Source organism: Triplophysa dalaica, chromosome 9 (genome assembly GCF_015846415.1).
Source record: "Triplophysa dalaica isolate WHDGS20190420 chromosome 9, ASM1584641v1, whole genome shotgun sequence".
Lineage (NCBI taxonomy): Eukaryota > Metazoa > Chordata > Actinopteri > Cypriniformes > Nemacheilidae > Triplophysa > Triplophysa dalaica.
Window position 1 is genome coordinate 22,994,170 of NC_079550.1, and position 25,148 is coordinate 23,019,317.

General features: G+C 40.2%; 2 protein-coding genes across 6 annotated transcripts; both read left to right on the forward strand.

The window, feature by feature from the left end:
• Positions 1–1,343: 1,343 nt before the first annotated feature.
• On the forward strand, positions 1,344–19,718 carry LOC130429050 (protein FAM131A-like). 5 transcript variants are annotated; one of them, XM_056757411.1, is made up of 6 exons: positions 1,425–1,514; positions 10,315–10,448; positions 13,927–14,020; positions 14,235–14,417; positions 15,630–15,761; positions 16,132–19,718. In XM_056757411.1, the coding sequence occupies exons 3-6, from the start codon at positions 13,951–13,953 to the stop codon at positions 16,644–16,646; spliced, it is 900 nt and encodes a 299-aa protein (XP_056613389.1). In that variant the 5' UTR covers positions 1,425–1,514; positions 10,315–10,448; positions 13,927–13,950; the 3' UTR covers positions 16,647–19,718. The 5 variants fall into 5 exon arrangements, with proteins under 5 accessions (XP_056613386.1, XP_056613389.1, XP_056613387.1 ...); XM_056757408.1 differs by lacking the exon at positions 10,315–10,448 and having other exon boundaries at positions 1,344–1,514; XM_056757409.1 differs by lacking the exons at positions 1,425–1,514; positions 10,315–10,448 and adding an exon at positions 5,453–5,581.
• Positions 19,719–20,778: 1,060 nt separating this feature from the next.
• Positions 20,779–23,586, forward strand: LOC130429024 (uncharacterized). The gene is made up of 4 exons (XM_056757373.1): positions 20,779–21,062; positions 21,137–21,232; positions 21,570–21,715; positions 22,896–23,586. The coding sequence occupies exons 1-4, from the start codon at positions 20,807–20,809 to the stop codon at positions 23,079–23,081; spliced, it is 684 nt and encodes a 227-aa protein (XP_056613351.1). The 5' UTR covers positions 20,779–20,806; the 3' UTR covers positions 23,082–23,586.
• The last annotated feature ends 1,562 nt before the right edge of the window (positions 23,587–25,148 follow it).

The following is a 25,148-nucleotide window of genomic DNA, read 5'->3' on the forward strand; positions in this document are numbered from 1 at the left end:
TCCTCAGCTCTCTCATTTCTGCATCGGTTTGTTTCTAGATTTCTTCTCCACTCCCGACGACCTCATTTATCACATTAAACGTCCTTAAAAGCTCTCCACGTGTCCTGTCACATCTTGTAAATAATGATGTGTCATTCACACCCTTTTTGACTGTAGGCTGAAGGTCAGAGTTGTTTTTCTCCTGCACTCACTGTTCTTTCTATGGAATGTGTTCATGGTCATTATGTTTCTTGCTCATCTAAACCAGTTCGATCTGATCTGAAAGATGACGACATCATCATGATTAAGAGAAATGTGCAGTCTTGTGCAGCATGTTTTTATGGAGAGAGGAGGTTTATGTCTTCTCAGTGTTATCTGAATGCAAAGAAGCCATGCAGCTGTGATCACCACAGAGACCAGAGGAAGAGCTGACATGCGCCATAAGATATTGCGCCGGACTGTGTGTGATTGCCAAGCGCGCGCGAGCGAGTCCTTCTTTCTTTCTCTCTTTCTATCTATCTCTCTCTCTCTCTCTCTCTCTTTCTCTCTCTCTCTCTCTGTTTCTCTCATTCTCTCTCTCTCTCTCTCTTTCTCTCTCTCTCTCTCTCTCTCTCTGTTTCTCTCATTCTCTCTCTCTCTCTCTCTCTCTCTCTCTCTCTCTCTCTCTCTCTCTCTCTCTCTCTCTCTCTCTCTCTCTCTCTCTCTCTCTCTCTCTCTCTCTCTCTCTTTCTCTCTCTCTGTTTCTCTCTCTCTCTCAATCTCTCTTTCTATCTGTCTTTCTTTCTTCCTTTCTCTCGCTCTCTCTCTGTTTCTTTCTTTCTGTCTTATCTCTCTCTCTCTCTCTCTCCCTCCCTCCCTCCCTCCCTTTGTCTCTCCCTCTTTTTCTCTCTTTCTTTCTTTCTTCCTCTTGCTCTCTCTCTGTGTCTCTCATTCATTCTTGCTTTCTTTCATTCTTTCTTTCTCTCTCTCTCTCTCTCTCTCTCTTCTCTTTCTCTCTCTCTCTCCCTCTCTCTCTCATTTAAAGAAAAAAGAGCTTGAATTTTCCTAAACCTCACGCGTGTATATAATGTTTATGAATGCCTGGATTTGCGGTAAACAGTAATAAAAACATCTATATATAATAAGATACTATTGTGGTTTTGAACTTTAATAAACTGCATTTAATATCGAAAAACACATGAACAAAGTGCAACAAAAGAACAAATTTTCTCTTTTCACGCATGCACGCACATCGTACAGCCAGAGTCTTGTGGGCGGGGTCAGCACAGGATCTGTCCAATCAGAGGTCGCTGCGCAGCTCACTGTGTGGGGGTGTCTCTGTGGTTGCTTTATAAACGCTTTTTGCGCTTGTGTACCTCAGGACTGACAGGCGGAAGAGTACGGCTGTTTGCTGGTTCTTACCGGTGTGTGTGTGAGTGTGTGTTTGGACTGAACGAGGCTGTGAACGAACCGAGCCGCGAGCGACACCGATGCCCGAGAGGAGGAGAGAGAGCGCTGTCCAGCTGCCGTGGTGCTGAAACCCTCGCGACTATCCGGTGAGATTTACTGAAATACATACTCAGCATTTATAAAACAAACATATATTCAACATTGACTGAACATTTATTTATTCAGTCTGTTTGTGTTTTGAGGCGCTTCTGGAGAACTTGATATATCCTGATGTTAATTACACATGGTATTGTTCTAGAAAAAGTGCAGTAACCAGTTGCATAACCACAGTTTTACTATAAATGCCATGATTAAAATACGCTTACTGCAACACAATCATGGTTTAGCAACCACGGTTTGTTTTGGGGTTTATTTGTAAAACCATGATTCATGTTTCAGTATAGGAAAATAACAGATCAGTCTGGAAGAAGAGCAGTTTTGTCCACGTTTGAATGAACAGAGGTTTGCTGACTTCACTGAGGTCTTCACGTGTGTAAGAGAACAGAGCTTTAGTCGTGATGTGTTTTAGAGAACAGAGGTTTAGTCTTCACGTGTGTAAGAGAACAGAGGTTTAATCATGATGTGTTTAAGAGAAAAGAGCTTTAGTTGTGATGTGTTTTAGAGAACAGATGTTTAGTCTTCACATGTGTAAGAGAACAGAGGTTTAGTTCTGAGGTGATTAAGAGAACAGAGGTTTAGTCTCGAGGTGTTTACGAGAACAGAGGTTTAACTCAACTCAACTCAACTTTATTTATATAGCGCTTTTTACAATTTTCATTGTTACAAAGCAGCTGTACATGAGACACATTGAATACAAGTATGAATTCGAAAGCAGCCCCCCCGGCCAGGCAGATAGTGCAAAACAGTATGCAAACGGTGGTGAGGAACCCAAAACTCCCATGAAGAAAAAAAAACTCAGGGGAACACGGGCCCAGTCTTGAGGTGTTTAAGAGAACAGAGGTTTAGTCTTGAGGTGTTTAAGAGAACAGAGGTTTAGTCTTGAGGTGTTTAAGAGAACATAGGTTTAGTCTTGATGTGTTTAAGAGAACAGAGGTTTCGTCCTGAGGTGTTTAGGAGAACAGAAGTTTAGTCATCACATGTGTAAGAGAACAGAGTATTAGTCTTGATGTGTTTATGAGAACAGAGGATTAGTCTTGAGGTATTTAAGAGAACAGAGGTTTAGTCTTGAAGGTGTTTAAGAGAACAGAGGTTTAGTCCTGAGGTGTTTAGGAGAACAGAGGTTTAGTCGTCACATGTGTAAGAGAACAGAGTATTAGTCTTGAGGGTGTTTAAGAGAACAAAGGTTTAGTCTTGATGTGTTTAAGAGAACAGAGGTTTCGTCCTGAGGTGTTTAGGAGAACAGAAGTTTAGTCGTCACATGTGTAAGAGAACAGAGTATTAGTCTTGATGTGTTTATGAGAACAGAGGATTAGTCTTGAGGTATTTAAGAGAACAGAGGTTTAGTCTTGAAGGTGTTTAAGAGAACAGAGGTTTAGTCCTGAGGTGTTTAGGAGAACAGGGGTTTAGTCCTGAGGTGTTTTATGAGAACAGATGTTTAGTCTTGCGGTGTTTAAGAGAACAAAGTTTTAAACTTGAGGTGTTTAGGAGAACAGAGGTTTAGTCTGGAGGTGTTTGCGAGAACAGAGGTTTAGTCATGAGGTGTTTAGGGGAAAAGAGATTTAGTCTTAAGGTGTTTAAGAGAACAGAGGTTTAGTCTTGAGGTGTTTAAAGGGAACAAAAATTTAGCCTTGAGGTGTTTAAGAGAACAAAAATTTAGCCTTGAGGTGTTTAAGAGAACAGAAGTTTAGGCTTGAGGTGTTTTAGAGAACAAAAATTTAGCCTTGAGGTGTTTAAGAGAACAAACATTTAGCCTTGAGGTGTTTACTAGAACAGAGGTTTAGTCTTCTGGTGTTTAAGAGAACAAAAATTTAGCCTTGAGGTGTTTAAGAGAACAGAAGTTTAGTCTTGAGGTGTTTATGAGAACAGAAATTTAGTCTTCACGTGTGTAAGAGAACAGAGGTTTAATCGTGATGTGTTTTAGAGAAAAGAGGTTTAGTCCTGGTGTTTAACAGAACATAGGTTTAGTCTCGAGGTGTTTATGGGAACAGACGTTTAGTCTCGAGGTGTTTAAGAGAACAGAGGTTTAGTCTCGAGGTGTTTAAGAGAACAGAGGTTTAGTCTTCTGGTGTTTAAGAGAACAAAAATTTAGCCTTGAGGTGTTTAAGAGAACAGAGGTTTAGTCTCGAGGCGTTTAAGAGAACAGAGGTTTAGTCCTGGTGTTTAAGAGAATAGAGGTTTAGTCTCGAGGTGTCTACCAGAACAGAGGTTTAGTCTTGAGGTGTTAAAGAGAACAGAGGTTTAGTCTCGAGGTGTTTATGAGAACAGAGGTTTAGTCTTGAAGGTGTTTAAGAGAACAGAGGTTTAGTCCTGGTGTTTAAGAGAACAGAGGTTTAGTCTCGAGGTGTCTACCAGAACAGAGGTTTAGTCTTGAGGTGTTTAAGAGAACAGAGGTTTAGTCTTGAAGGTGTTTAAGAGAACAGAAGTTTAGTCTTGAGGTGTTTAAGAGAACAAAGATTTAGTCCTGGTGTTTAAGAGAACAGAGGTTTAGTCTCGAGGTGTCTACCAGAACAGAGGTTTAGTCTTGAGGTGTTTAAGAGAACAGAGGTTTAGTCTTGAAGGTGTTTAAGAGAACAGAGGTTTAGTCCTGGTGTTTAAGAGAACAGAGGTTTAGTCTCGAGGTGTCTACCAGAACAGAGGTTTAGTCTTGAGGCGTTTAAGAGAACAGAGGTTTAGTCTTGAAGGTGTTTAAGAGAACAAAGGTTTAGTCTTGATGTGTTTAAGAGAACAGAGCTTTAGTTGTGATGTGTTTTAGAGAACAGAGGTTTAGTCTTGAGGTGTTTAAGAGAACAGAGGTTTAGTCTTGAGGTGTTTAAGAGAACAGAGGTTTAGTCTTGAGGTGTTTACGAGAACAGAGCTTTAGTTGTGATGTGTTTTAGAGAACAGAGGTTTAGTCCTGGTGTTTAAGAGAACAGAGGTTTAGTCTCGAGGTGTTTATGAGAACAGAGGTTTAGTCCTGGTGTTTATGAGAACAGAGGTTTAGTCTTGAGGTGTTTAAGAGAACAGAGGTTTGGTATTGAGGTGTTTACGAGAACAGAAGTTTAGTCTTGAGGTGTTTAAGAGAACAAAGATTTAGTCCTGGTGTTTAAGAGAACAGAGGTTTAGTCTCGAGGAGTCTACGAGAACAGAGGTTTAGTCTTGAGGTGTTTAAGAGAACAGAGGTTTAGTCCTGGTGTTTAAGAGAACAGAGGTTTAGTCTCGAGGAGTCTACGAGAACAGAGGTTTAGTCTTGAGGTGTTTAAGAGAACAGAGGTTTAGTCTTGAAGGTGTTTACGAGAACAGAAGTTTAGTCTTGAGGTGTTTAAGAGAACAAAGATTTAGTCCTGGTGTTTAAGAGAACAGAGGTTTAGTCTCGAGGAGTCTACGAGAACAGAGGTTTAGTCTTGAGGTGTTTAAGAGAACAGAGGTTTAGTCCTGGTGTTTAAGAGAACAGAGGTTTAGTCTCGAGGAGTCTACGAGAACAGAGGTTTAGTCTTGAGGTGTTTAAGAGAACAGAGGTTTAGTCCTGGTGTTTAAGAGAACAGAGGTTTAGTCTCGAGGAGTCTACGAGAACAGAGGTTTAGTCTTGAGGTGTTTAAGAGAACAGAGGTTTAGTCTTGAAGGTGTTTACGAGAACAGAAGTTTAGTCTTGAGGTGTTTAAGAGAACAAAGATTTAGTCCTGGTGTTTAAGAGAACAGAGGTTTAGTCTCGAGGAGTCTACGAGAACAGAGGTTTAGTCTTGAGGTGTTTAAGAGAACAGAGGTTTAGCCTTGAAGGTGTTTAAGAGAACAGAGGTTTAGTCTTTCAGTCTACACATGATTCGTCTTAGTCTTTAGCTTATTTTGGTTTGTCAGAACTGTGGGGTTTTCCTGGCAGCCCCAGCAGCGCAGCAACTTGAGTTATAAAACAAGTACGTGTGGGATGTTTGAGGAAACTGCAGGAGAGAGAGACAGACAGGAGAGAGAGTGAGAGGGAGCTTCCGTCATTGCGTATTTGCGGCTTAAATTAGTCCATGGTTTATATTTCACCACGTTTTAACCTGGACCATGGGCTGTGTCGCCTCCAGAACGCCAATAGGTGAGAATCTTCATCTCTGAGCATGAAAAACAGGTCGAGAGCAGATCCCGTCAGAGTGCATTTATGTGTAACCTGAGCCTGTGCGCCGCAGCACACACACTCACACACTTCAGATTTACATCAGCGCGTGCTGTGCAGAAGCTGCAGGCTTGTGTCCGAGTGCTTGCATGAATGTTTGGGCTGCATTGTGTGTCTGAAAGATCATGTCAGATTACTGAAGGTTTCCTCGCTGAAGAAACACTGAACGTGGACGCTCTTGCGCATGCAGCTGCATTATAAACCGCATCAGTTCCCGCTGTCCATCATTTCTTCTCTCTCGCATGGATCCGGTTACAGTAGAGGCGCTTTTATGCAGAGTACGTGAGTCATGGCGTGTGTAAACAGTGAGCTGGGAATGCGCATCTGTTACGCGCTGCGTCTTCATCTCTGTGCTAATTTTGAGGCTGCATGTGTGTGTCTCACAGTCCGCTTGAGTTCTTCCTCGCTCTAAAATCCACCATGGTTTTATTTAAGCAATCGGATTAATATGGGTATATTTACGGGTATATAGGGTATATGGGTATATAGCCTCATATATTTATATTTATGGGTCATTTACTACAAATACCACAGTTAAACTCTGATTAGTGTTGTGTCGTCATGCACGTTCTGTTTGAGCCGTACGATGCTTTTGAGATTCATCACACATTAGGAAGTTATTCGTCCACAATGATCAATCTCCAGTCGTCCCATCAAGCGCGTTCAAAATTTGATCACGGAAAACTCCACAATGGCGTTCCGCTCCGAGAGTCCCAAACAATCCACCTCAGATTTATTTTCACCTCACAAATCATTTGTGCTGTAATTATTAATGGCATATCAGGATACGGAGGCATGGAGAGCCGACGGGCATCATTACCCCCGGACCGCACGCTTGTCCTGGTAATTGCACGTAAACGGGGCGGTTTAGGTTTGGCGTCACTGTGACAGGAGAGATGTACTTTTGCCTGTTGACACGTTTCTCGTGTTCACTTAACCCTGAAAGATTATCAAAGACGAGATCTCTTTAATGTCTCGGTTATTTCATCTAGACATCAGTGAGATTAAATGGATAGCGGATGGAAACGTCTCAGATAATTCTCCAGAGGCCCAGAAATCTGAAAAATGTCATGAGAGTTTGAGAAGAGATGTCAACAATGTGTCAAACTGAGCTCAGATTTCTCTCGTCTGTGATCAAAAGTCTATATTACTGAAGATCTCAAGTAATATCAACTCAAACATTTCTCATCTAATTTACTCAAAACCAGATTCTTCATGTGTCTCAACAATGACACTCTCATTTATTTTATCTTTATTTCATCCAAACATTGAGATGATCATCAACTGAGAACTTGTTTGTGCATCATCTGATCATTTGTCTTTGTCATCATTAACCCGTTTCTTTATCTAACGGTGGCTTCAGTGAAACTGGTCCGAGCGGTGTTGTGAGGACGTTGCGTCAGAGAACCTGATGATTTATAAGTCATTCTGTGTTCCTGCAGAAGACAAGGGCAGGAGATTTGTTCAGGTACAGTTATCAGGACACAGACTCCAGCACTCTTCACTGTCAAACGTAAAAGTCAAACCGCACTCAGAGGGCACAGGCTGGTATAGAGATCGAGCGAAGTCAGACACACGCCGGCCCCAGATGGCCCGGTCCGCCGGTGGCCCGGAGTGTTGTGAAGAGCGGATGGCAGATGGATTTGATACGGTAGAGAGGGGGGGGGGTGTTTCAGGAGAATATGCTCTTCATACAGCACACTGTGTCTCCAGGGTTTAATGCCGCTTTATTTTTCTCTTCGGTGTCTGCTTCTAGGGTTCTTTTCCATTTCGTTGACTCGAACTAAGCGTCCGTAAAATCACACGGGCGAGTCAGCGGGCGCCATGCTGAGAGTTCTGCCACTGTTATTTATCGCAGATAAAACTGCTTTTCTTATTTTCCTCAACAGGTCTGTGAGTCTGGTCGATTCAGAATTTATCTTGAGGGAGAGAGAATTAAAGACGATAGAGCGATAAGTCATATTTGACTCCAAATTATATGTACTCTCTCTCTCTCTATATATATATATATATATATATAAGAAAATGAAAGCCTTTTTGAATGGAACTGAATGTAGGGACTGAGGTTGATGTCGACTTTCAAAATAATTCTCTTTAAATCATATAGATATTTCAACACTGTGCATGTAAAAATCCTGAATAGCCTGTGTTGATGGCTGAAAAACATTTAGAATCTATAGAACTAAGTAACATTTATTTATTTAGTTAGTTACTTTTTATTTACTGTTGTTTGTTTATGTTTTATATTCTTTTACTTTTTAGTTTGGGGTTAAATAAAGACTGGACGATTTCTTCACAGGTGTGATAATATTCCTTTATTAAGTGAATTGATGCAAATGTGAACTCACACCATTGCTGGAGTTCAGACTGAATGATTTCACTTTCATTATTCACTCTGTGTGTGCATGTGTGTTTGTGTGTGTGCGTGGGAAGTGTAAACCCTACGGTATGGGGACAAAATGTCAAAATGATATTTTTTGGTCCACATGAGGAAACAAGCTTATAAATCCGACGGAATTAACTTTTCAGAAAAATTAAAAGAGCAGAAACTTTTGTGTGATTGTTAAGTTTAGGGGGAGGGAATTTGATATACAGTGTGTACAGTATAAAAACCATTGTGTCTATGGACTGTCCCCAGAAAACATGGAAACCCAACATGTGTGTGTGTGAATGCCGTGTACATCTTTCTCTCTACAATTTAGTTTTGTTGGGTAGAAATGGCTGATGGCTATATTTTTATTTGAGTTAACACACACACACTAACACACACACACGTAACACTTTTTTATTTTTAGGTCAAAATAAAACTGGATTTCATTGGTTAATGGTTTTAGATTTACAATGTAGAATTTTTAAACATCTTTATATTTCTGTAACTCTTCAAAATAAATACATTTTACCTACTTGTTAAGCTAGTTTGATTGTACTGTACTTCATTTTGTAGTGTATACAGTATAAATATAGTATATCTTAGAATAATATCATTTCACAATCTTTTCTTTGGCTTTGGCTTCATGGTTACCTGAAAATCATTATGTTGGTTCTCAACTTTCTGACCTCACGGATTCACGGTTTTATAAAACAATATATGAAGCTCCCCCCTCATTCGCCATTTCTACACAACAGAACAAAATTCTAGAAAAAGATGTATACTTTATTACAAAAAAGATAAAACCCTGAGAGGTTTTAGTTATTTTAACTTTTAACATCATGTTTATTTTTGTTTGGTCTCATTTTAAGTCATCTCTCTGGTGAGCGCCGGGTCTCTCGGTTGAGAAACATTGCTTGAGAACATGTTGTTGTTGCAGCTGTTGTTTTTTCCGAACCAAACCATTCTTGCATAACCGTCTGGAAGTGATAATGAATGCATGTGAGTAAATATTCCCACCATGCACACAGGAAGTGATGTCACGTGTGCTGTATGATGAGTGTGACATTTGGGCGTGACAGCGTGACGCCTCCTGTGGTGCCGGTCCGTTTCGAGCCGTGTTTCTGTGACGTGTGACTGAGTCATTTGGGATTACAGGTCAGAAATAGGCAAACTGTTGCGTGAGGAGAGAGAGAACCAATGACAGTAAAGGTTGAGTGCGGAACCAATAAACTAAACCATTGACAACATTAATAAAGTCAGCATGTCATTCTGATCATTAAACATACACCGGATGAGACGTCTCTAACAAAAACTAATAAATACTGATATTGTCACGTCTGAGCATATAATACTTCTGCATGCTATGTGACATAAACCAAACCTTGAGTATGTTTCTGATACTCAGTGAACTCAGAACCGCATGGAGACGCTCTGTGTTTAACACTCAGCTGTTCAAATCATGCATCTTGACTGCATGTAGATGCATGAGCGCATTAGAGAGATCATTTCTGCTCTTCTGTCGTGGGAACCAATGACACGATGATTCTGTTGATGGACAGCTGAAGTCTGAAAGTGTCATCAGGTCCCAGTTTTTTACAGATTTTCCAAGAAAAATGTTTTTTAACAGATTTTTAATGTGTTTTTCAACTACAGTCAAAAAACATAAAATTACCGCATATTTACAAGTAAAAAAAAACATTTTACAGGTAAAACGGTTATTTTAAACAAGCTACAAGACGATTTTAGTTTTTTAAAAAAGCTTTAATTTTATTAAGTTTATTTTTGAAGTACAATTTGTAAATTTCGGAAAAGGAAGCAAATTAAGAAGAAACACAGTGAAAGCCATTGATTACATATCCATATGTCCTGTAATTTTACAGAAAAGATATATTATTTTATGGAATATTTTTGTCAATGCAGCTGACAGAAGATTTCAGTTTTTAAAACAAGTTAATTTTTTACTGTTTTTTAATATGGTCAATAACTGTAAAATGAAAAAAAACGAATTCACAAGAAAATTTTTTTATATCCTTTATGTCCTTAAAAAATATTTTTTTTTACTGTATATTATGGTGATGTTGAATATTTTGAAATGTAAAACACATAGCCAAATTTGCGTTTTGGGGTGAATTCTTATGATGTGTTCGTTTTTTAACACAGTCACCCTGTTAAATACATCACTGCTGGTCCCACAGCCTCATGCTTGGTTGCCTTGGTTACCTCAGCTTCGGGCGCCGGGTTAGTGAGTTCTGAGTTTGCACAGATATCTGTCTTTCCCTCACAGTGGCGGGCGACAGGTTGCGTGTGGACTGGAGCCCGAGGAACTCTTGCTCGGACCTCGTGCTCTTGGGCAACACACGGACGAGTCTGGCCAGCGGCCTCTGTGACACATTTGTGCCCTCGGAGCGTTACCTGAAGGTGCCAAAGTTCTCAATCTGTTCCATATCCATTTTTATTTCACAGCGCCCGGAAACGCTCGCCCTCCCCCCACCGCAGAGTGGCCCGTGTGTTATTTAGTGGGCCACGGAGACAGTCTCTGTCATTCAAGAGCTATTTCTGTCATCATTATAGAGTTTACAGTTGAGCTGAGGAACATTCCCTTTATAACACAAGAGACCCAAATACTTTCTGTAAAATCACACCAGAGGAACATGCTCAGGGATCGCTAGATCTCACTTAAGCATCAGCTTAGTCAAAAATACAGAAAGTGTAATTATGTAAACACATGAAGAGTCTGAGGTGTAAGTGAATGTAGATTTTAGAGGGGAAATAATCTGGATTTGAGTAAATGTGATGAGAAATGTTTGAGTTGATATTGAGATCTTGAGTTTTGATTGCAGACGAGACAAATCTGAGCTCAGTTTGACACATCGTTGACATCTCAACTCTTTTTCTCTGGAGAAATCTCTGAGACGCAGATGAGACTCAAGCAAGAGTTTGATTTGCTCTCAGTTTAATCTGATACATAATTGAGATATGAAAGAGATGTACCTGTGATTTTTCTCTCTCATGCACTGTGTGACGGAGAACACTGAACGGTTTCCTCCGTCTTTTCTCAGATTGATGATGATGTTATTAACCCGAGTGTCTGAGTCATTAGAGGACCAATTTCAAACTGGGAGTTTCATTAATGTTCACCCGTTCGTTTTCTAATCATTTACGAGTAATTAGTGATTAATTCTTAATGTGGTTTTTAAAATGTGATCTTCAGTAGATTTAACAGCCCGCTGCATGTAGTGAAAGAACATTCTCATTCCTCTGTGTGTGTTTAGTCCTGGGGTGACAGTGGTGTTGACGTGTCTTTGTGTTTGATTTTAGCGGTGAGGGTGACTGCACACTTAAGGTTGTGCTGTGAATCCGTTGCTTCTCCATCTGACGTGTCCTTTGATGACAAATTGATTCGTTCTCTGCCACCGTCCTGTTTTTCCAGCTCTGTGTCTGTGGTTTCTGTGTTGTGTAGGACCTCTGATGGTTATGAACGCTATTCAGCCAAGTGCTGTTGACAGAAGCTCTATTGTGTCTATATTTCATTCAGACTCTATTTGTACTCTATTTAGGATCAAATCAATCTGTCACGAGCATCATGTGTCAACATGTACCAAGTCCATCAATATACATACAATGTGGTGTTCCTCAGTCTCAATGTGTTTATGGTCAGTTATTGGTCTTCTGAGAGCAAAATCAAACCTTCAGTAACTGTTGGGTGTATGCTGTGTGTTGTAAAATATGAGAAATATCGGAGGACACTATGAGCTCAAGTGCGTCTGCGCGAGAACAGCACATTGCGTGTGAATGAGAGGTTTGGATGCGTTCAACAGAAAGAGAAACAGGTGCTTTTGACTGACGAGAGAAAGAGAGAGAGCGCGCGTAACCCATCATCAGATGCGCTGCATGTGACGTCATCCGCGCATCCAGCCCGCCGTATCCTTGGAGAAATCGCTCCATGGCGACCGGTTGCCATAGAAATGCTGGTTTCCTTCTAGGCTCCAGCGGAATAACGGGGTGCGCGCTCGACGCGGCATGTCCACGGAGAAGCTTCTGTCTCTGTGAGGCGCGAGCGTCGATCCGGCCACCGGGGTACGAACGCTCGACATCGGTCATTTGTGGGGCGCGCACGCGTGTGTTGTAGAGTTTAGATGCGCGGATAAGAGACGTGGCGGGAATGTTGGTGTGACGCGCGCTTGGTGATATGTCGTTGAACGCTTCGAGCGCGCGCGTCTCGCTGTCCAGTGCTGAAGCGCGTTTGTTCGTCCGTCTGTCGCGTTGGGAGTCACACAGTAACGACATGCGTGTACATGACAGAGAGACAGCCGAGATGGAGAGAGAGAGAGATATAGACACACACACACACACACACACAGACAAACAGACAGAGAGCGAGAGACATGAGTATGTCCGTTGCGCTCGAGCAAACGGTCTGTCGCTCTCTCTCTTGTTCGCTGTTATGAAACCTGTAGCTCTCTCTCTCTCTCTCTCTCTCTCTCTCTCTCTCTCTGTGTGTGTGTGCATAGAATGGTTTGCATGCAAATACAGTTGTCAGGATCAATGTGGTCTATTCTCTCTCTCTTTTGAAATGTGTGCGCGGTTTACTGTCCTATACTGTAATGTCTTCTTACTGTAACAGGTGGTCAGCTGCAGTTTTACTGAATGAGACTTTAAAGATCTTGAAATGAGACATTCGTTGAATTTGGCGCTGTACGGTCGACTGGAGCTGCTGAATGATCTGTGTTCAGTAGGGCAGTGGGCGAGTGTGCGTGTGTGGACTGCAGTACTGCTGTTGTTAGCGTCAGGTCGTGTAGGGTTTTATTCTTCTGTATCTCTCAGCTGTCGCGAGCTCTCGAGAACACTTGCGTGTCTTTCTTCTTGAATTATACACTGCTGTTATTTTGCCGCCTGCTTCACTAATTGTGCCATGACGTATTCACTAATGCATGTACCCTGATGAACATCTTACCTGCTCGAGTGCCACGTCTGGAGGGTTGAAACACGCCAGTTACACGTGTCGCATGACCCCTGAGGTTACACAGACAAGAGCAACACAACCTGTGATCACACCAGCAGGATGTGTGTGCGCGTACGTGCGTGTGAATGGATCCCTGTCCTTCTTAAAACACTATGATGTATATGCAGACTCTCTTCACTGCTTTTTATCTCTTGATAGTATTTCACAAGGTTTAAGGATCGCTTGTAAGAGTTCATATGTGTTTTTATGCGTAACGCTTAAGAATGTAGCGCATAATTAAACTTGATTTACAGCGTTACAGTGTAACAATAATGTTCCTCTACAGCACAGATCTGTAGATAAAGAGGAACAATGTGTAAAGTTTGGAGAATTAAAGGGAAAAATATATTTTTGAGGGAGCTGATCATCCAAATCATTGAAATACTTGATTTTTGCCTGAAAAGATCATTGATTTTTGCGCATTTTACACATTAAAACTCATCAAACGAACTCATAATAAAAACAAATTATTTGTGACCAACAATCCTAAAATCAATCAAATAAAAATGTATCCTAAAGTCAAAATTTTAATCACTAATATATTTCATTTATTAAATTAATATCCACAGGTGCTTATTTACGGGTAAATGATGATTACACAAATGTTGTTTATGTTCACGCTAAGATTGTTGTATAGCACACTGTATGTCATGCACAGCACATATTCAAATAGTTTCCACTTTTCATATTGTTCTCCTTTACCTACATCTGTCAGAACTAGTTACTCTGTAAATTCTGTTTAATTATGTGGTACATTGCGGACCGTTATCTAAAGTGTTAACTTTTCATGATATTGAAATTTCAGGAATATTTTTCACTTTTATTGGATAAATAATTATGAATGTTTAGTTATTGTGTCATTGTGCTGAGGTTGTTGTTCTTGTCATTTGGCAGGTAAATGTTGAGGACAACAGCGACATGTTACCTAAATCTAGACGAGCTCTTACCATTCAAGAGATCGCAGCGCTAGCTAGATCTTCACTTCACGGTAACACTGACACGCATGCACACACGCACGCACACGCATGCACACACACACACACACGCACACACACACACACACACACACACCTATCATCACTCTTGTCAACATGTCTTTGTTTCGCTCTGATTGAAGTCATGACATTGACCTGCTTTATTTCTCATGTATTATTCAGGGTCAATGACCCATCACGTCTTACTGTGCACGTGTGTGTGTGCAGGTATCTCCCAGGTGGTCAAGGATCATGTGACAAAACCCACGGCGATGGCGCAGGGGCGTGTGGCACACCTGATCGAGTGGAAGGGCTGGTGTAAACCCACAGACACGCCCAGCGCTCTCGAATCTCACCTCACGTCCTACTCGCATCTGTCTGAGGGAGAACAGGAAGCGCGATTTGCTGCAGGTCAGTGACCTTTGACCTTCTCTCCTCTGTTCTCTACACCTCTGTGACGTGACTCTGTATGTGGTGTATGTCTACACCTGTTTCTGCCAAACTAACGACACTCGGCTGTTTCATGGGTCTTTGTGTTTAAATGGTCCATAAATTGGGATCTAGATCAGATGTGTGTGGATTGAGAACGTCTTTGGTTCATCTGTTGGTTTTTCTCAAGCGGTCTCCTCTCTGAAGGTTAATCGTCTGGCTGTTGCTCTCCGCTGTGACAAAGCGTTTCTCCACCACAGTGACACCACGATTTATGAGCTGCACCTGAGCACAATTCATTCAGAGCTCTCTCTCTCTCATTCATTCCCACAATCCTCTGCTCTCTGTCAATGTCACACCATCTTTCCTTCTTATGAAGTCACTAAATATTCATTCTGTTGTGTGTGAGGATTTGTTCACATGCTGCTGAGTTGTGAGTTTTCTCTGTGATGTGTGTCTGTGCCCTTGTGAACACACACACACTGTGACTCTTTGGATAAAATCAAACTATGCTTCATCTGGGAAAATTGCCAAACGCAACAAAACTTTGCGTGCGTGTGCTGACAAAGTTTTCTGCAGAGGATAATAGATGAATGAAAGAATCGATCTGTGAGTCAAGACGAGAGTCAAACTAAACTCAAACGTGCTCAATTTCATCTCGTCTTTAGTTAGTCCTTCTTCAATACATTTAATGATTTAATTTTGGTAAATGAATCACTAGTACCCCCTAAAAACACACTGTAGAAAACTAACTTAAAAACTTGAAATCAGCTTCATTAGATTTTTTTCTAAATGATTCTATTCTATTATTATGATTATTATTATTCTAATTATTTTTTGATTTGTTTCATTTCATTTTATTGTATTGTATTTTATTTTTATTTTTATTTTATTACACTACATTTTATTACATTTTATTCTTATTTATCCTATACTTTTCTATCATATCATATCATATCAAATTACATTATATTATATTAGGTTACATTACATTTTATTCTAATTTATTCTATTCTATTCTATTCTATTCTACTCTACTTAATTACATTATATTTATTCTATTTTATTCAAAATTTTTCTTTCCTTTCCTATCATTTTGTATTGTATTGTATTGTATTTTACTGTATTCTATTCTATTCTATTCTATTCTCATGTGTTCATATGAAATGAATGTTCATGTGTTCATGTCTTCAGGGGTGGCGGAGCAGTTTGCCATCGCCGAGGCCAAACTTCGTGCCTGGTCTTCAGTGGACGGTGATGAATCTAATGACGATTCTTACGATGAAGATTTTCTGCCTGCGAATGAGCCGCTCACACAGAGTACAGGTACACACACCTGATGAAAACACCCTCACATCTAACACAAAACACACACACATGATACACACTGCACATGCACAACAAGATCTTCACATAAACACACACAGAGAAATGTGACTGATGCATTTAGTTGTTTTTTATTACCTCGCCCCCCCCGGCATTCCCCCCAGTCCTGAAAAAGCTACACGCATGAGAGGAATGTTTGTCCTAGTGCCCTACTTTCATTCTCTCTCACTCACACATTTTGTTCTCGGCGGCTATTCGATATCCCAGCGTTTATTTCTCCTGCAAGTTTAATGCGCTCCACAGCGACAGTGTAGTCGCAACACCTCCAGCTCGTCTGAAGTCTAACGCGTCTCTTGTCTCTCTCTCTCAGATCTGTTCTCGTACCCTCACTACCTGCGGGATCTTATACACTCTCAGGTGTGTCAGAATCGCCTGCGGGGTCGAGGCCTGTGCGAGGTGGAGAGCGGCGTCGGGGCTGACCTTTCACCTCCGGCGGGGTCGCCGGGGTCACCGTCGGACACGCTCTGCTCTAGCATGTGCAGCCTGGACGATAGACACCCCCTGCTGCGGGACCTCGGACGTCATCGGGACACCCCCGCCGCCGACCTCGCAGCCAAGATCCTCAGCGCGCTTCAGGGAGGGGAGGAGCTGCTGCTGGCCCGCCTCCAGAGGGCGTGCCACAGACGAGGCCACTCCCCATGTTGCTTGGCGACGTATTCGGAGACTTTCGAAGACGATGAGGCGCCGTGTAAGGATTGCGGAGGCGGAGTCTGCCTCCCTCCGGAATATTCCGCCCGCAGGAAGGTGTCGGACGTGACCTCATCTGGCGTGGTGTCGCTCGACGAGGAAGACGCCGACGAAGAGGACGAGAGAGAAGAACAGTGACCAATCATCTCTCAGTTTGACTCTGCATGTTTCATTTGGACTTGGCATTTGGGTCTCCGCTCATTGGGTTGCGGGCGCTCTTCGCTCTCTTTGATCTCGTGTTTCTTTACCACATGGTGAAAAATACTGAAGGTAATCTCAGACCCAACATGGACAGATTTACACGGGAGGAAGGAAAGACTGACGTGAACTCATTATCTCTGCATGTCTTGCAAGTGCCGAAGTCTGAATATGAAGTCTTAATCGTTTGGATCTGGACGTCCAGTTGTTTCGCACGGTTTGTGGATTTGGCTGTTGTTTAATCTCGCTCCCTATATGATGTCACGCCCCATTGCATTCTGGGTCTCGATGACATGACGCCTGTTGCATCTTTCGGGCATGGCTTGCTGAATACGGGAATGCTGAATGTTTCTACGCTGACAGAGAGAACACAGAACACAGATCTGACTTTTCCTTAAATTATTACTATAATTATTCTTAACATGATAACTGTTTCAACTCTTGGTACTCAATGGATTGTTTGATTTTCCCTCGTCATGATTTGTTTTATTTGGTGAATCTCTCCAGAGCATTACTGTCCTGAACACAATGAATGTGTAGGAGTTGATTCAGTGTCGTGAGACGGATGGTTAAGACGAAGCTCGGTGTCCGTGGGCCTTTCTGAGAGTCGCTCTATTTTTGTACTGTGTGTGTGTTTGTTTATTGCTTTACTTCTCTATTTCTGTCCCTGAATTATCACTGTGTGATATTGTCGACATCAGGAAAAACAACGCTAATGTTAAAACAAATGCACCTTTTGCTTTCTTATTTGTCTCTGGAGAGAGAGGATGGGTTTAATATTGCGACTGTCATCCGCTCTCATTTTTCACCTTGCGTTCTGTAAATGTCAAGCTCTCTCTCTCTCTCTCTCTTTCTCTCAGAGCCACTTTCCTTCTCCAGCATTCTCTTGTTTCCATGGAGATCCATGATTCATAAAGTAATTGTTGGTCTAGTCAATCAAAAATTTTTGACAACCCCCCTCGCACAAACACACACGTAATTGTCTGCTTTTCTCCTGGACAGAAGTGCAGTGTATGTGTTGTGTGTGCGTGTTTTTATATGATTCGTTCACACGCAAATTCAATAAATTTTGGTCATTTGCGCGTTCTCACGTCATTGTTTTTAAAAGAAAAAGAAAAATGTCTGTACGATAACATTTGTGTGACAAACAAACTGAAAAATAAGTCATCGTTCGCTGTTTCTTTAATGGTTACTCAGGGTCATGAAATCCCCCGTCAGCATTAAAGCACACACACACACAAACACACACAATGACGTCAGCTCTTCAGTCAATCAGATGTTTATATTGTAAACTGTAATTCTTTTGATGATAACACACCTATGACAGAGAAAGTTCTGGGATCAAACTGTCTTTCCCTCCTCCATTTAAACCCATTACATCACTTCTCCTTTACAGCCCCGTCACTTCCCGTCTCAGCCTCATTTAGCGTTTCCATGGCAACAGCAGTTGTACAGAGTGAACCCAGATTCTATTAGAATATTATCAGTTTTTAAGTATATTTCTTACGTCCGTGCGAATGAGGACTCTCTCTCTTTCTCTCTCTCTCTCTCTCTCTCTCTCTCTCTCTCTCTTTCTCTCTCTCTCTCTCTCTCTCTCTCTCTCTCTCTCTCTCTCTCTCTCTCTCTTTCTCTCTCTTTCTCTCTCTCTCTCTCTCTCTCTCTCTCTCTCTCTCTCTCTCTCTCTCTCTCTCTCTCTCTCTTTCTCACTCTCTCTCTCTCTCTCTCTCTCTCTTTCTCTCTCTCTCTCTCTCTCTCTCTCTCTCTTTCTCTCTCTCTCTCTCTCTCTCTCTCTCTTTCTCTCTCTCTCACTGCATGAGTGAGTTACGTAACGCGGGATGTTTCATATGCCAACAGGCTTTCGCTGTCTATGATTCATCTCTTGGACACAACAAGTGTCATGTTTTTCATTTCGTCCTACATGCGTGCTTTCCCTCACTTATTTCTTCTTTCAGCTTCTTTCGCTGTTTGATGTTTCTGCATGCGTCCCTCTACCCCCCGAGCACATGTTATTTTCTCTTTTAAAGCAACAGTTCACCCAAAAATGATTGATTTCTATAAACCTGTATGAATTACTTAGCTCTGCTGAACACAAAGGAAGATATGTGTAAGAATGTCAGTGACCAAACAGACCTAATCCCCCGTTGACTCCCATAGTATTTATTTATTACTACTATGGGAGTCAATCAGGGATTAGATCTGATTTGTTCCTGACATTCTTCCAAATATCTTCCTTGTGTTCAGCAAAATAAAAAAATGTGTGCAGGTTTATAACTACCTTTTGGGTGAACTTTAGCTTTAAGGTTAGATGCTATAAAAAGCTCCTAAAGGACACTGGGTATCACATCTTGCTCTGATTGGTCAGATTCGGCCTATTGTGTACATTCCCCCGTCCAATCACATCAATAGATTTTAAAGGGTGCAAAGGCCCCCTACTGCGGTCACTTCCCCCGGAGCAGAGACGACATTGAGAGCTCTCTCTTGCTGTATGTGTGTGTCTCTATAAATAGACAAACATTGACCCCTCTGAAATCGTGTGTGTGTGTGTGTGTGTGTTGGGGAAGGAGTGTGTTAAACGCACATTTGTCTCACTCCACTGTCACACTTTTAATTATTCTGTTCATGGCTCTCCAGTTGACACTCGTGAAGTCTCGCTTAATTAAACCGTGTTCATTCCCATGATGATGACATGTACCTGCACACACACGCACACACACACGGACATATATGTTCTCTATTTCTACTTTCAATTTCTACTCTATTCTTTCTGGTTTATGAATATTTGACTGCTGGTTATTTTGATATCAGAGTGTTTGTTTGTGCATCTTGTTTGTTTGGGTTCTAAATAAAATTGGTTCATGTTGTTTGTAAAGATGGAGTGTGTGGATTCTTCATCACCGTGACTGATGTCTCTCATTTACATCAGGAATAAAGTCAAACATCACTCTTAATCCTGCTCATGGGATTAAAGGGTTTACATAACCAAAAAGTTATTTCTTTATAATAAAGGGATGCTTCAGCCGAAAATGAAAATTCTGTCATCATTTACTCGCCTTCAAGTTGTTTCAAATCTGTATAAATATCTTTCTTTGGTTGGACACAGAGTAAGATATCTGTACGAATGCTTATAACCAGACAAATTTTGTCCCCCATTGACTCACATAGTAGGAAAAAATACAATAGTAGTCAGTGGTAGTCCTACATTCTTCTAAATATCTCCTTTTGTGTACAACAGAACAAAAAAAGAAGATAAAGTAATTTTTCCTACTATGGCAGTCAATGGGCTTTAAGAACAGGTCGTGTACTAAAAGTTTATTACTGTTTCACTCAAAGTAAACTTCCCCTAAAAAGACTTTCCATAGGAATAAAAATGACTATGGTCAAGTCAACCGGGACTTTTGGGGTGAACTGTTACTTTAAAAGTTTACTTTGTGTGTGGGCCAACTTAGTCTCGAGTGAAATACTTCTCTGACAAGTATACTTGTACCAGAATGTATTACATAAAAATAACTTTCAAAATGAACTTGAAGTATACTTATCTCTGCGAAGGTTGTGCCCCCTCAATTGTTATGTTTCTGTTATGTTTGCACATTTAAGAGAGCACAACTGACATTTGAAGATCGGTTGATGTGTTCATCACAAAAAAGTGGTCTATTTTTGATTAAGTATGCTGAAGTGTGCGAATGTAGGATGCATACTAATATCAGTGTAGTTGTTCTGTCTCATCACTACCTGGAACTAAACTGGTCTATGTTTTTTTAAGTTCATAAGAACATCTTCATCAAAAGATTGAGCGCAAGTCAAGGCCAAATATACTTTCCTGTCCTTATACTTAAGTTTAATTTTATGAATAAAAAATCAAAGGTAGAGTGAAAGTATACTAGCAGTACACTTGAATGAACATCTTTGTTGTAAGGGGGTTTCTGATAGCGCTGTCTGTGTTGGAGATGTTTTCCGTGTCTTATCTCACCGACCGTTATTTCAGGAGTGGATGCCAGGACCCTGACCTTTTATGGAGCGCTGAGGGTCACCGTCTGACCCATGATGCACTGGGGCGAGTTCTCTATAAGTGAAGCGAGGGCACTCTTTTGTCTCGATCTGTCATGGCTTCTGCGAGCGGTTCTTCAGCATCTCGATGCTCTTCTTCATCGTTCCATCACTCATCACGCTACAGCACGAGCACTGTGAGATCCTTCAGCGCTGATTCTCTCCAGCCGAGGCTTCACGGCCGCTTTGGAGAGGAAACCTCCATCCGCTCCATCACAGACGACTTGGAGCCCGAGCAGGAGTCCTTCACCCGTTACCATGGTAATTCACAGGATCAATCCTCGTGGGACGACACCTTTGGTGGTTGCCAAGGTAATGAGAGACGATGATGAAAGTTTTACAGAAGTCATCATTATGATTAAAAGCTTTTTGTATTGGTTACCAAGGCGATCAAGAGTCGTTCGGGGGTTACAGCGAGGACCAGAAGTACACCGGAGGAGGTTACCATGGCAACTGGAGTCTTGGAGATACAGGCAGGCAGAGTGAGTTAAGAGCGCTGATTGTTCAATTGAGATAATCGGTTATTGGAAACATCAGAAAAAGTCTTCATGTCCTTGCCATCGGATTTTGTGATAAAGAGAAACAATAAAGAAATGCAAAATTGGTTAAACGAGATTTTTAAAGTTAATGACGAAATGCATCTTAAGTCAAAGTAAGATTAAAAGAATTTAAATTCAAGTGACTTGTAAAGGCGATTTGATTTAAGTGAGCTTTTACACTGAAGTTGTCAAGTGACATTTTTCTAGCAGTGTAACAATCTCAACAAATGCGATTCGTCTGGTAGATGACGCCTCGTGTGTGTGTGTGTGTGTGTTTCAGTGTCCGGCTCCAGGCGTTCTGCCAGCGCGGGTGTGGTGAGGGCGATGGGCGACAGCTACTTCCTGTCCGCAGATGTCAGTGGGTTTGAGCCACAGGAAGTGGTGGTGCTGGCGTATAATCAGTGTGTCGTCATTCAAGCAGAGAAGGTGAGTGTGTATTACTGCAATAGAGGAGTACTTTATATAAAATAAGTAAATATTATGATATAATACATATTATTATATAATAAATATTATTATAATATTATTACATATTATAAATATTATTGTGTGTGTTAGTGTGTGTGTGTGTCCATATTTCTGCAATAGAGAAGTGCTTAATATATTAAAAAAGTAAATATACTTTAAGTACTTAAAAGTTAAATATTATGAAATAATACATATTATTATTATTATTATTGCCCTGCGATGGGTTGGCACTCCATCCAGGGTGTATCCTGCCTTGATGCCCGATGACTCCTGAGATAGGCACAGGCTCCCCGTGACCCGAGGTAGTTCGGATAAGCGGTAGAAAATGGAATGGAATTATTATTATTATTATTATTATTATTATATAAATATCATTGTAATATTATTACATCTAATACATTTTATTGTGTGTGTGTTTGTGTGTGTGTATTTCTGCAATAGAGGAGTACTTTATTTATTAAAAAAGTAAATATTATATTATAATAAATATCATTGTGTGTGTGTGTGTGTGTGTGTGTGTGCGTGCGTGCGTGCGTGTATTTCTGCAATAGAGGAGTACTTTTATAAATAGTATTCAGTAAGCAGTAGCTGGAAAAAAATTGAGTCAATATGTAGTGTCCAGGCAAATGAAAAGATCTTTTCAGAAAATAAAAGGATAAAATAAGGTACAAGATGCAGGGTAATTGGGAGATGAAGATTGAAATGAACCACAATATATATCCTTTAAATCTATTACTATCCATTTATCTTTTTCTTCATTGTTTTGTTTGTTTGATCAGACTATTAAACTGATTTACAGATCATTTAAATAATAAAAATGGTAAACTAATCATCTCAGAAAATATAAATTTTCATGCTGTGTTGGCTTGAAATGCTCATTGGAAGACTGCTGACATTGTTTAAGATTTTATGCTTTTAAATGTCAATAATGGGACGGTCTGACAACAGTCTTATAGACCCTTTTCTGTTTCTCTCAGTGAGTGAAGCTGTTGTACACTATAAATTCGGTTGAAATGTATAGCTGATTATTTTTCATTTATAGCATGTATTCTATATATTCCTCTTTTTATTTACTGTCTGTATTTAATGTAAAGCTAAACATTTTACATCAATATTGTTGATGTTTTATTCTTTTCAGTCTGAAGCTTCTGGAAGTGTTGCAGACAGGTTTACCCATAAGTCTGTGCTGCCGGAGGACATGGACCCGCTGTCTGTGAGCAGTGCACTGTCCTCAGAGGGGATCCTCACCATCAGAGTCAGCCGCATCCCAAAACAACCCGGAGAACCTGGGACTCCTGTCTTCTGCTCTGAAGCTCACTTTTGACCCCACAGAGAAGAACATTCAGTCACATCCTCATGTTAGACCCATCAAAACAGATTTTGATGATATTTTATTCATGTTTATTTGACAAGGAACATTGTTGCAAGAACCACGCAAGTTAGATTCTTTACTTTGACTGTGGATGATGGCAGACAGGTGAGGAGGAGGTAACCATAGCAACAGCAGACTGGCTCCCTGTAGGATCAGTAGTACATCATATTGATAATTCCTTTCACTTCTTGTTCACTGATGTTTGGCTGTGAGCTCACAGTGGACGGAAGTTTCCAGGTGTGGAAGCCCAAATGAAAACTACTGTAGCATTTACTACATTTCTAGATACTTCCAGCTTACTGTAGTAAATATGAGTACACTACTATTTTTATGTGCCTAAAATAATAGAATTGTTCTTGAAGCCTTTGTGTTAATTTTTTTAATACATTTCAGTGTTTTTTCCCCAAATCTATAAAATCACACCATCTAGAATATACTTGGCTTAACTTTGTAATATATATTTATAAATAAAACATTTGCATTTATATATTTGAACGATCAATTTAGTGACATCCTGTTGTTTCTCTCTTCTAATCTCTTTCAAGTCTGTTAAATTCCCAAATATCAAACCTTTCACATTTGTGGATATTTTCACACTGCATTGTTAAATGTTTACGGGACTAAAGTTCAAACACGTGACATTTATTTGAAGATCTTTAAAATGAAATGCCTGTTTGAGCAGGTCTAAATCAGTCCATTCTGATATTAAATGATGTACACTTATTATGATTCTAGATATGTAATGGAAACATGTTTCTTCTAAAACGTTTAACATAATGGGGTGGCAATGGGGGGCAAGATCTGTTCGGTTATAAACATTCTTCCAAATATCTTTCTCTGTGTTCATCAGAACAAAGACATTTTTACGACATTCAAAAACACATCTTGTGATCAAACCAATGGAACTGATATATTTCAAGAAAAGTTGTTTTTTGATCAAGACTCCTCTAACACTATGAGACTTTGGGAATCCGCCCCGTAAATATCATGTTTACACTTTCTCAAGCACAGCAGATATGATGACATAACAGTCAGCATTAGATGATAATCGTTATGTCAGTAAGTGAAATTAAATGCCATGCTTGTACATATCCAGATTGACAGTTTGCTTCGGTCCTGCACTGTAATAATGATAGAAACTTTATGGATTTAATCAATTAATTTTAACATCACACATCACAAATGACAGACCGACACAAGAAGAGACTATTTTCTGTACATTTTATATACAATTTTTTCACAATTTGGAATTTCAAGTCTTGTTTTCTGATGAACGTGTCAAAATTAAGTATTGTTTAACATTAGAAGAAATATTTGCTAATGTGTGATGAAAATCAAAAAATTTCAAATGGAAAACCAAATAATTTTTCTTACACTATTGTGAAAGATATTTTTCCTGCAAATCTTGGTCAATCGTTCAGAAAAGTAATTTTTCGATACCATTTTTATGTCTGCTTGTTATTAAAGTGTTTGTTGAAAAATGTGTTTTATGTAAAGCAACAACAATGCAAACTTGCAAAAAGTGCTAAAGAACTAATTTGAATTTCATGTTTTTTTCTCATTTATGACAATTGGCAGGCACAGAAATATGACAGATGGGATTGTTTTGTTTTTCTTTATTCCCGAAGGGGGAATTTGACTTTAAATGAATCTTGGCCAGCTGGTTTTATAACCTACTTACAACATCAACAGCCAATCAAAGTTAACAAAGAACTGAACGACATCCAATCAGAAGTGAGTAAAACAGACAGGACAATTACAAAGAAAACCCAGAAAACATCTCGAAGCATGAGCTATGTGCTAGAATAAATCTCCAGAACACAAAGAATCAACACCAGTGTAAATGTTGTTGTGTTAAAATCTCGTTTTATTCATTTCCGATATAGAAAACATAAGCAAAATCACCTGCCCTTGTTTTTTTTAAATTGCACATATTTTTTCTTGTTTTAAACACTTCATGTTCATGAAATGTGTTCCAGACCAATAAAATCCACAAGAAGATAAACGTTTCTTTAATAG

Bases quoted from the DNA above. Each gene is read 5' to 3' on its own strand.
- LOC130429024 (XM_056757373.1), top strand. From the start codon at position 20,807: ATGGCTTCTGCGAGCGGTTCTTCAGCATCTCGATGCTCTTCTTCATCG. The intron at 21,063-21,136 runs GTAATGAGAGAC...TTGGTTACCAAG, and splicing joins CACCTTTGGTGGTTGCCAAG to GCGATCAAGAGTCGTTCGGG. The intron at 21,716-22,895 runs GTGAGTGTGTAT...TATTCTTTTCAG, and splicing joins TCGTCATTCAAGCAGAGAAG to TCTGAAGCTTCTGGAAGTGT.
- LOC130429050 (XM_056757407.1), top strand. The intron at 14,418-15,629 runs GTCAGTGACCTT...TCATGTCTTCAG, and splicing joins GGAAGCGCGATTTGCTGCAG to GGGTGGCGGAGCAGTTTGCC. The intron at 15,762-16,131 runs GTACACACACCT...TCTCTCTCTCAG, and splicing joins GCCGCTCACACAGAGTACAG to ATCTGTTCTCGTACCCTCAC.